The following is an 11,924-nucleotide window of genomic DNA, read 5'->3' as shown; positions in this document are numbered from 1 at the left end:
GACACGTTAGAGCCAATTTATATAGCACCATTCAGACACAAGGCATCACAGTGCTTTAAAGGAGCACAGAAATACATTCAAAACAAGACATTCAGAAAATGTTCATTTTCATTTAAAATACAATAAAACAAAAAGCAAAAACAAGCAAATAAGTCAGAGATGGATTCAGGCCCAAGACCATTTGGCTTCATCCGTCCGAACGCCAAGTCAATCCAGACCCAGCCCACACCTCCTGTTATGAAGACTACAGTACATTATAAATGTTACATTTGATGTTTTAAGTTAAATATTCTATTGATCAATAAGTTGTTAGATGCTGAAAACACAGTGTATATAATCTGTGTATAATCAGGCTTATCTCCCCGTCGTTGACATCATGGCAAGTTAACAGCTAGAGAGAGTAGAGAGAGTAGAGAGAGTAGAGAGAGTAGAGCAGAAGGGAGCAACAAAGCTATCAGGTGTCGGTTTTTATAAATCTAATACAGATGAACGTATGCTGTGCATCTTTCAGCTCTCTTCTCTGTAAGTCTTGTCAATGACTGCAGGATGTCGAGCTGTCATGTTCAGAAAATGCAGGAAGCCTTTGTTTGTTGTTTGTACTTTGTCTTTACACCAACTCCTCAACTGAAAAGTTTCCTTGGGGTTACGGCTCTGACTGTGAACTGCAACATCCCTGTTTCTCATGTGGCCGCGGACTTTTATTCACAACTTTACCATCTCTGAGCCTCAGTGGTCACACTGTCTCCTCACAGCAAGGAGGCCCACAACATTAGCAACATTGTCACATAACCAGAAAATACTCTGTGCCGTGTTGAAATGTTAATGCAAAGCATGCTGGGAGGTGAATGAAGTGAATGTTCAGACTAAAGATAAACCTGCTTTGGATTTTTGAAAACATAAACCAATGATACAAGATGAGCACAGAAGCTGAGACAGTTGGTTTCTGCATTTACCTCAGTACTGTGCTCAGACTTATATCAACACAGTTACTGTACAGATGACGTCATAATCTCCATTTCATGACATATTTACATTTATTCAAGCAGCATCTGTAACTACTGTCCCTCCCTGTGTATTGTTACAATACTCCATAACAACACGTTTCACTTCCCGTACATTCTTCACAATAAAAGTCCCCCGTGGTTTAATTATAAAAGTTTGTACTATGAAGCAGCAACAACATGAGCAGAGTGAACTTGATGAAGCTGAGAGAATGAAGAGGCAGCGAGAGAGACAGGAGCTTGTGACGGACTGAGAGCTGAACACAGTCTGTCTGTGGGAGCTGGTGGGTTCTCTCCGGCTCGGCTTGTCTCGGCTCGGTACGGTTTGAATAAATGTATTAATAAATACAAAAACAACATCAATAACTTGTCTTCGCGTTATGGTGCCTTTGAACGCAACATAAGAGTGCCACTGGAAGAGCCTCATGTTTAACTGTGTGATGGAGGTGAAGACGATCTTCTTCTTCTTCATGGGTAAGCAGCCTCGCTCATTATGCTTCACTTCAGCTTTGAAGACTTCTGTCGCTTCTGTCGGAACATTCAGTGGCGGTTCTAGCTCGCATGACGCCCTGGGCGAACCTCACCTTCAAAAGACAAGGACAGAAAAACAACAACTCAGGCACAAAATCACTTTTTATTAAACTAATATTCACAATATTATTATGATGGAAATGCTTTATTTGGAAGCAATTCGTGATGTGATTGACTTTCGCCTACTAATTGCATTAGTTGTGCACTATTACATGATCATGTGTCACTTTGGTTTGCACTAACTGGGCAATTTTCATACTTGTATTTATTATTTATTAAATAACAACACACTGCCCACACTGTTTATAATTACACTGTTTATATTTGTACATATTATGTTTATACGATTCTATTTCTCACCTTTTTATTATATTGTTTCTTTTTTACTATTATAATTGTTTATTGTTATATTGAACTGTCCTTTGGCTGCTGTGACGCACATATTTCCCTGTTTAATAACAATAAAGGAATTCTGATTCTTCAAAACATAAAGTTTACGGTCAGAGAAGGTTCCAGACGCTACAATGCTGCATATTTTTGTGTCAGGTGGTCATTCTGCATGGGTTCATCCCAACAAGAGACTTCTTTCACAAAGTAGTAGTCTTTTGATCCATTGTTAATATAGAAATATTTGTCATAGCTGCTTTAAACTTGATCTGCAAAGGAGGCATTAAAGCTGCATTTTCCAGTTGCATTTCTCCAGGCATGTTTTGTGCTTCACTGCCCAGTGTGTCTGTTGGTGTGACAGAGACAAACATGATGCAAACATCTTGCAGCCCCTGTTGAGCTGCATGAAGCAGTAAAAGTGTAACAGAACCTCACATTTTACCCCTCAAGAAAGATTGAACTCATTTGCTGCTTCTAAATATCTCATTTTTTGTAGAGGTTTAGTTTGTAACAAACAGTATCAGAGGGAGAGAAAATGTTTGGATCCCTGCTGAACTCTGTAGAATGACTGAAGAAAGTGACTCACTCCTGAGTGACGTGCCACAGATCTAATGTACATCTTAATTATTAAAAAGGTGACAATCAGCAAAAACACTTCAAGGGATTTGATACACACGAGTATACAGCATTTCATAAGGCTGCAATAGTGACACTAATATTCACTGTCAGTGGATCAGCTGCCCATTGTAAATCTCTGTTAACTGGTTATCTCTTTATTTTACAGTAATAATCTCATCTGATTGTGAGGAAGTGAAGAAGAACCTGATCGGCACTGAGGGAGGATCCATCACACTACCTGACCCTGTGTAGGGACAAGGATTTCTCTTATTTGAAAGAAATGCAATTGCTATGGTGAACGAGGAGAAAATCACTATATTTGAGGGAAAATACAAGGACAGAGTTCTGTGGAACAAAATCACTGGACTCTTTACAATCACAGGACTGCAGAGGAACGACTCAGGGATTTATACTATTGACCCTAAAGCTGGAGGACGTCGTGCTGGATATAAAGTCACAGTGTATGGTAAGTCCCATTTCCTTTGCCGTATACTGACCAGTCTGTTGGTGGTAACATTGTTCTGATAGCATCCTAGCCCCGTCTGTGACCTCAGCAGTCCATATGTTGCTCCCTGGAATAGGTCAATATTATAAATCATCAAACATCATTTTACTGATAGTGGCCTGTATCTTCAGGTGTATTTGCATGAGCTCACAGTCACAGACGTCTGCTCTCTGCCCAGATTGTTTAACATTTTTGGCAGGGGGGGAAATTCAGTGAAAATACATTTTTGCACAGACTGCAGCTGAGTTAATGTACGACGAGTGAAGACATCAAGCAAAGACACTCAGGCTGTGGAAATATTGATCCCAGAGCACCGTGAGATCGAACCACAGGCTGAAGTACAGTGTAGAGCTCACAAAGGGGTCGAACAGCATCCACTATTTAAAAGGAAAATGAATAATCAGACGTAATTATTAATAACCTCAAATAATAGGATCTAATTTACATCAGATCACCTTGGGAACACCAGCCTTAAAGAAGGGAAGAGATAGTCAGTTCAGTGGTTCAGTCTCATAAATGATGCTGAACTATCAGTTTGGAGCTCTTGTACAAAACTAAATAGACACCATGTTTATTCAAAAGCTTTTCATCTTAAACAACCAGTAAACACACAATGAATCTAGTATCTAAAGATGTCTTGTAAACAGGTGTGTGAAAAGAAAAGTGGTGGCTGGGATTCAAAACAGCCACTGAGGCCACATGGCATGGACAAAGGAAACTACAAACAAAATGGCTGAAAAAGGAAGGACTCATGTCCAATTCAGCTCTGAGCCCTCACAGACTTAGTTGACGCCACCTGCTGAGTGTTTGAGTGAGAGAGTCTGCAAGAGGCTGAAATGGTACAAATAGGAATGGGGCAGCACTTAAAGTCTGGTTTGGGGACCATGGCTTCTTTCTTCAGAGAGCAAAGAGCATCTCATAAACAAAGTCAAGTTTAAATCCCACAGTGAACAAATTCCTGTGTGGGTCCCTACAAGCTCATCAAGTCAACTTATAAAGAAACCATCAAACTCATGAAGAAACTCTCCGGGTTCGGAGCTCGACCAATCTTAGGGAGTGAAAAGTTCTGATATGGATACTGTGTATTGGTTGAAATGTACACACTTTTTTAGGTGACAGGTCAAATGTAGTTATCAAACACTTGTGACAAAGATATATACCAGAGGCAGGATACTTTATTATCTAAGATGACAGCTGTGCACTGAAACAGTAAACCACAATGGAAATGTAACAATTATGAATCACCAAAGCATCATTATCTGCAGTGTGTTGTAAAAACCAACAAGTTTTCATCTCGACTGATACTGACAACATATACGCATGTACTGATACATCTGATAGGTCAATATCAGCTGATAATATTTACAGAGGTGCACAGCTGAGTGCCACCTGAACAAATGAATGAAATCAGAAGTATCTGGTTAATCAGTCTGATTGAATTCCAATGAAAAAGAGTCATTCCCACACACACTTATCACCTCGGCACTAATTTATTACAAAAGATGGACGCTTCCTGTAAGGACACTCCCACACAGGGTTCCAAGCCTGCAACTCCCCTCCAGTTAGAACTGAAGAAGCCTCTTGGATGAGAGCTGAAAGTCCAGTTGTCTACGATACAGCATTTAGAATCACCCTGAAAATGTTTCCCTGTTGACTTTAACTGGGAGAAACACAAAAAGACAGTCAGTAACATTTGTGAACAGAGAGTGGACCAGAGTACGAGGCTCTGCAGTCAGACATATTGTCTCATTTGAATCTCTTTCCTCTCTTTCTCCTCCAGAGTCTGTCCCGACTCCTGCAGTGAACAAAGTGAATGTGAGTGCTGAGAGCTGCACCCTGCTGTGTTCTGTGGAGAGAGCTGAAGAGACGACCCTGCTGTGGTACAAAGACGAGGTGATAGTGAACCTGAGCAGCTCTGCTCTCTCTCTGCCTCTCACTGTCCACGAGCAGGACTTCAGCTCCTCTTACAGATGTGTGGCCTCCAACCCTGCTGAGAATAAGACTCTTCCTGGTAATGCTAGCATATCCTGCAGGGGACAGAACATCACAGAGGATGGTGAAAGACATCGTAAGACTAATTCAGATATCATCATTGGAACCTTAATCCCCATCGTGTTTGCTGTCCTTGTCCTTCTTGTTGCTTTTACCATCAAGTGGAAGTGTTTCGACAAAAAACCCCGACACACACAAGGCAGGTATTTGTTTTCTTAATGTCACTGCTGGATGAGAGTTTGTCTCAGTGTAATGTGTGCATGTGTCTACACATTTGAATATTTCTGGGACTAAAGCTTTATGCTTCATGCTAAAGCTTACACTTATATGGAGTTTGTGGTTGATAATTATCAATAAATATGATGACGTGATTTTCCTTTACCTCCGCTTAAAGAGCGAGAAAGCAGGAGGGGGAAAGAGAGGGAGGGAGATAAAGAAAGAGAGAGTGCACAGGAAAAAACCTGACCTTCACCTGTTGTGTGTATTCTCTCCATGTCTGTTACACATTGTACAGATACAGACATTCAGACTGTGGTGGAACCCTGGTATGATGTCCATACGACTGTCTACAGGTCGTTTTCAGTCTATTTTTGCTGAGAACTGCGTTCATGTTGCGGTAGAAATATTCGAGACTCTGACTCTCTAGATGAAGTGGCACTGCAGCTTGACATGGGCTCAGGAGGTGCGACTCACACCACCAGTGTGGCTGCTCTAACCTGTTACCATGGACACCGACACCAAGCACACACGCTGCTCGGGCATCCAGTGTGGCCACCCTGTTAGAATAACACAATGCATTATATTCTGTAGTCATTACAACTACAACATTTATTAAACATGAAACATAAGTTTTCCTTCGATGAAATGCTCGACACAGTAGTGTCGTAGACTTTACTTAAAGAGTCACCTTGTTCCAGTTATTGAAATGAGATGGCTGCGTTTCTCACACAGTAAAAATATCAGTGTGAACACGTCTTACTGATTAGAGTTAGGATCTGTTCAGTGTTATTGACGGGTGAGGGATATAAATGCAGCCTGTGATGAGGTTTATTTAAACTAAAGGCTGGGGGGAACACGGAGCTTCTTGTTTTACAGACTTTACAGTGTCCTGTAAATCATCTGTCACAGTGGTGCTTCCCAAATTACAATGTTCTCTGTGCACTGTGGCTCTTTGTAAGTGTGATGACTGCAGGAGTTGTAGCTCTGGCTCCAGATCTTGGGCTCGTCTTGTGTTTGTATTTGAAAGCAGATCACATCCACGTTAAACACTTTCACGGTTCTGCCAAGTATACTTACACACACACACACACACACACACACACGCGCATACACACACACACACACACACACACATACACACACACACACACACGCACACACACACACACACACACACACACACACACACACACACACACACACACACACACACACACAGGCGTACAGCCATGAGGCGATAATTATAGTTCTTTAAAGCAGCATTATGTCCAAATTGTCATTATATATATATAGAGAGAGCAGAAACAAGTGACAGAGACACCATGACATGATAGTGAAACTGTTATTTTAAGGTCAGAAAGTTGCATCATGTTGCTTTCAGGGAAGTTTTTATTTAGATGTTTTTAGAGTTTTTTTTAAATGTAAAGTACTGTGTCACCATGGTTATGAAAAGCGCTTTATGAATAAAGTTTGAATTAAATATAAGTTAAGATGTGTATCTCTAACTCTTCTCTCTGTGTAGATTCAGTGAACAGAGAACCAGAAGATCAGTACACGATATGTGAATACAGACGCCAGGTTGGTAACACAAATACACACCCTGACTGTTGACTGAATATTTAATGGAAATGATGATCCTGCTCCTAAGCAATGCTATTATTAGCATTGTTTGCTTAGTCATCCTCCCACAAAGTCAATTCAGTCATCCTCTCCTCCCCCCATGCTGATGTCAAAGTCAGGTGAAGTTTAGTGATCTACAAAACATTTCTGGAGCTTCACAGTAAAACATTCTCCTGAATGTAGACGGGAACTGTTTTAAGTCCCTGGAAGCTCCAACATCTCAAATTGATTTGAAAAGATGTTATTTACTCCCTTTCTGAAACCGAAATCTTAGCCGCTACGCTAAAAGTGTACTGCTGTATAGCACTTAGAAATACCATGACCTGGATGACTGAGGACCTTCATCAACAAGCAACAGAAAAGTTTTGTGGACCATCAAACTTCACCTGACTTTCCATCGGTTATGGAAGTGAGAAGATTATGACTGAATTTTCATTTATGGGTGAACTTGTCCTTTATTAACTGCAGAATCTGCCTGAGAATAATCAAATTTTCAAGTTTTTTTCAGTATCATAGTAATCCAGTGATAGTTGACTGTACTTTCATGGTCACACTGCAAACAGAAGCTGCTAATAGCTAATTCAACATACTTTAACAGAGCTTCTTTTCCAAAATGTGAACAAACGTAGGCTAAAAGAAACAGGACTCAAGCTTTCGGGCTTTGGGAGGATTTCAGGGGCCTTGTTTTCTCTGTGTTATCTAATAGGGGCCCACTGTGACTGGTGTTGCTGCTCTTAGCCAAAGCACTTGAGAGGCCAACTCTAACTTTATGCTACTTAGTTTAGATAGTTTGACCATCAAGAAGACATCACGCTGAAGTCTCTGTTGTATCTTGTTCTTACACTGGAGCCACAGTTCCACACAGATCAGATGGCAGAGTTTCAGTCAAAAGAACTCACACCATTGCTCACTTCCTTAGCTTTTGTTTCTGCAGGGAGGACGTGGAACAGATCCATCAGGACCTGTTGACCGCTCCAATCTAACATCAATCTTCTATAAACTGGTGCCTCATTGCATGGTTCACACAGACACTGCTGATCAAACAATGGACGACCTGCAAACGTGATCAACTGAGTGATTCCAGGGTTGGGTTATATTACTGTGAAATATCAGGAGCCTAACTGTGCCGTGCTAATGTGATAATGGCATTGTTCATCTGACACGGTGTTGAAGTGGCAGATGTGATGCATATACACTCTGTTACTAAGTCGGTCAATGTTAGTGTGTTTCATGCTGTGTATTTTCTTATTGCCAGTTTAGTAGCAGCCTCGGCTCGGCCCTGTTATGCTTCTGTTTCCTTGTCCTTATTATCTACTCTGCCCTCACACTGATCCTCACATCACATTGACCATCAGCACATCTGCAGAAATAGATATCGATTCTGAATATTGAAAGTTTCAATACTCATTTTCCACAGTTACACTCATTACTCAAGTTCCAGCTGTACATCATCACTTTCTCTTATTTTTGATAGTAAGTTGACACACACACACACACACACACACACACACACACACACACACACACACACACACACACACACACACACACACACATACACACACACACACACACACACATACACACACACACACACACACACACTCACACTCACACACACACACACACACTAGACTGAAAAAAAATTTTTTTTCTTAGAAGTGTGAAATGGAATGTTTACTACAGTCTTTCTACGTTTCTCTGCCAAGAAAAGACAAGTCACATCTTCTCATCATGTTATGGTCTAAATAAATCTTTATCTGCTCAATGTTGTGTCAGTTTTTCTTCATGGAATTGAAAGTTTTATCAAATATTAATAATAATAATATTTTTCAATGTATCTTTTGAACACAATGTGGCAGCCTTGAAATCGTCTTATCTTTTTCTTCCTTCCCAGTCCCTGCAAAGAGTGAGACAGAATTTTTGTGTGAGGTCATACATTTGTGCAAGGATTTTTGCACGTATGTACATTGTGGTTGATTGTGTTTACCAATTAGTAGAATGTACACATTGTGTAACCTTGTCACATGACTTCTTTTATAGACAGCACCTGTCTTTATTGCATTTTTGCGCTTTACTGACTCTTCTGAGTCAAAATGTGTTGGTCAATCAATCAGTCGATATTAGTGGCATGGTTCATCACGACCCAGGACATGAAGGCTCTACAGCGGGTGACTCAAACCACCAGAACATCACTGGTACCATCTACAGAGCATCAGTGACATCAGTGAAGTGAGATGTCTGCAGAGCCCAAAGATACTAAAAGACAACACCCACCCAGACACAGTCTGTTCACCCAAAGATACAGAAGTATCTGCTGCTGTACCACCAGACTACAGAGCAGCTTCTTTCTCCAGGCTGTGAGGCTGCTGAACTCATCATCAACACTCCACCATAAAAAATATATTTTCTTGTGTAGCATAAAGGGTAAATTATAAACTGCATTTTATCAGAGCCTTTTCTGTTTATGCCTGTTATCAACATCCGGGGTCTGTAGGTTGACCTACTAACCTCTGACCTGGATGATGTCATCTCTGAGCACCCTTTAATGGTTTGATTATACTCTTCCTCTGTGTAGTAGCTGTCAAAGGGCAGAAGTGGCTGTTTTTAAGTATTTTACATTGTTGCTTGTGTTTTTATTTCTTTGTTGTATTGCATGCTTTTATTGTTGCAGCTTGGTTTGTGTCTGCACTTCTGTCACTGCTTGATGTCTGCACTCCCCTTAACTCATTTGTTGCCTGATAACCTGCACCTGGTAGATCTCTTGATTTTGTAACAGGCACTGGCAAACACTACTTGGTTTTCTGAGAATGGCGCGAGGGACCAATGGTGTCATTCGACGGGTGGGACCAACCACCTGGGCAAAAGGCTAAAGATGAGGAGCCTGGCACAGAAAGGAAAAAAAGAAGGCAGGACAGAGCGAGGACAGAGGCGTGCGGAGCATGGACGGTGGTGTACCAGGCTGGTGGAGAGAGGGACACTGACGAGCCGCCACCTTTTCTCTGCTACACCCACACTGGACTGCAGGTTTTAAGGGATCGGTCGTTATTCAGATCACAGTAGTTTTTGCGTGAGACTTGGCAGCTCTGTGTTATAAGCAAAGTTCTACGCAATCTATTCAGGGGCAGATCATAATATTTCCATCTTTCTTCCCAGCCATGCATATCTCTATCTAGTACTGGTACGCTTCTTCTGCAGAGATATGTCCCTGCTGTGAGGGATAAATGTTCTGTCCAGTCGTTCTTTTCTATTCTTCACTTTTCTTTGGGGGGTTTCCTATTCTACACACAGCTTCATCACCTCCCCAAATATTCTTTAACCACCAAAGACCTTCTCATTTTCTTTGTACTCATGGCAATAAATCTTCATGTTCACTCAATTACGAGTCTCTCCTGATTGAACTGTAGCAAACAAACAGACGTGCTCGTAAGGTTTGTTCCTTCTTCTGACATCAGCCATTAGTTGTTCCACAGGTGAGGACTGAGGAGAAATGTCCGTCATTATCTCCAGTGGTTCTCATCTGTGGGAGAGTCTGCAGAGGAGCTGAGTGTGTGTGAATCTGATGGTTTCAAACTAAATCTGAAGACAGTTGAGCAGTCTGAGTGAAGCTGTGTGGTATTTCCTTTTGTTTCAGGTGTTGTATTATATCACATACTTTCATCAATTTCTTTAGAGAATTTGTATTGCAATCTTGCAGGGAGGATGCTGTGAGGACTGTATTTGGGATGTGAGCATTAGATGTATAGTCAACAGCCTAATGCATCTCTTAGGACAAATACACACTGAAGAAGTTTGAGTTTCACTCAGTAAGCTGCTTGTTTTCCATTCTTTTATCCAGTGCACATTCTGTTAAAGTAAGAGTGGCAAATACTTCACATTACTCTTTATCAGTTCTCTGTCATTCAACCAGTTATACTGTGTGTGGTGGGGCTGCAATAATCCAGCCAAAATAAGTCTAGCAAAGACTCAGTTTTAAAACTGAATGTTGGGCATGAAAACTGGCCTAAATACAAATATGTTGCAGTATTCTGAAGCTGTTTTAAAGAACTCTGGTTGATTTCCAGCATGTTACTGATGGTGACGATCCTCTGGCAGTGAAGCATCCCCCTCTTGTGTCCCCTTTCATTATAACATCTACGTATCTTCTTCAAATATGTAATAATGAATTGAGGAAACGGCTTGAGTCTGACTCAGAAATTCAGTCACAGGAATACAGTGAGCAGATGTTTCATCAATTGGGTCGAGCTGTCAGCTTCAGGACACCCAGCCGACTGGATATGTTTGTCCACAGAAACTTGACCCAGACCTTTAAACGACCAACACTGTTAACATTCATGAAGAGAGATATGATCAGAGGTGGAGAAAAGCTAAACTGTGCATCTTGCCTCAAACTGTTTTAAATAAAATCAAACATATATGAGAGACCACAGGTTCCACACTTTCATTTCTCAGTTCTAATGAGCAGGACACAAACACTGTGAGCAGTGGAGTGTAATGACGGTATAGTTACTGTATGTGACAGAATGACAATATCAGAGAAACACTGAACATTTTTCAATCATTTATTCATTCATCACAACACACATACATCAGAGTTTAGACAACATGATTAGCATTATGTTAGAGAACTGGTCAGAACTCTCAAACCCTGTATAAACCAGCATCTTCTAACCATGGACCTCACTACCACTGGAGACACAGAGGTTTTGTACTGGGAAATGTACATTCTGCAATGACACAAAGACACATTCTGTGTTATGAGATGAATAAACCTGATTGTGACATTTTATAGAGTTGAAACTTTTAAATTTGGCATTTAGTGATTTAATTTCCAGATGTAGAATGGCACTCATTAGAGTGCATACCAACAGCCCCATTTTGTACTCACTTAAATACACTACATCAGCAGTTTTATTTGGATTTGCAATATACTCACTCATAGATACCAGCCACCTAAATACACCTGATCATTTCCATCAAGATTCATGAAATTAGAAAAAAAAAACAACAACACCGTATCTCACAATATTAAAGAAAGTGGATCTGCACCA

The 11,924-nt window shown here is 40.8% G+C and overlaps 1 protein-coding gene across 1 annotated transcript; it reads left to right on the top strand.

Moving 5' to 3' along the window:
• The first annotated feature begins 1,318 nt into the window (after positions 1 to 1,318).
• On the top strand, positions 1,319 to 5,313 carry LOC141003817 (CD48 antigen-like). The gene is made up of 3 exons (XM_073475285.1): positions 1,319 to 1,475; positions 2,704 to 3,003; positions 4,823 to 5,313. Exons 2-3 carry the CDS (start codon positions 2,829 to 2,831, stop codon positions 5,251 to 5,253), a joined length of 606 nt encoding a protein of 201 aa, XP_073331386.1. The 5' UTR covers positions 1,319 to 1,475; positions 2,704 to 2,828; the 3' UTR covers positions 5,254 to 5,313.
• The last annotated feature ends 6,611 nt before the right edge of the window (positions 5,314 to 11,924 follow it).

This window comes from Pagrus major, chromosome 1, assembly GCF_040436345.1.
Source record: "Pagrus major chromosome 1, Pma_NU_1.0".
NCBI classification, from domain to species: Eukaryota; Metazoa; Chordata; class Actinopteri; order Spariformes; family Sparidae; genus Pagrus; species Pagrus major.
The sequence above is the reverse complement of the archived record's forward strand: the minus strand, read 5'-3'. Positions and strand labels throughout refer to the sequence as shown.

Bases quoted from the DNA above. Each gene is read 5' to 3' on its own strand.
- LOC141003817 (XM_073475285.1), top strand. From the start codon at position 2,829: ATGGTGAACGAGGAGAAAATCACTATATTTGAGGGAAAATACAAGGAC. The intron at 3,004-4,822 runs GTAAGTCCCATT...TTTCTCCTCCAG, and splicing joins ATATAAAGTCACAGTGTATG to AGTCTGTCCCGACTCCTGCA.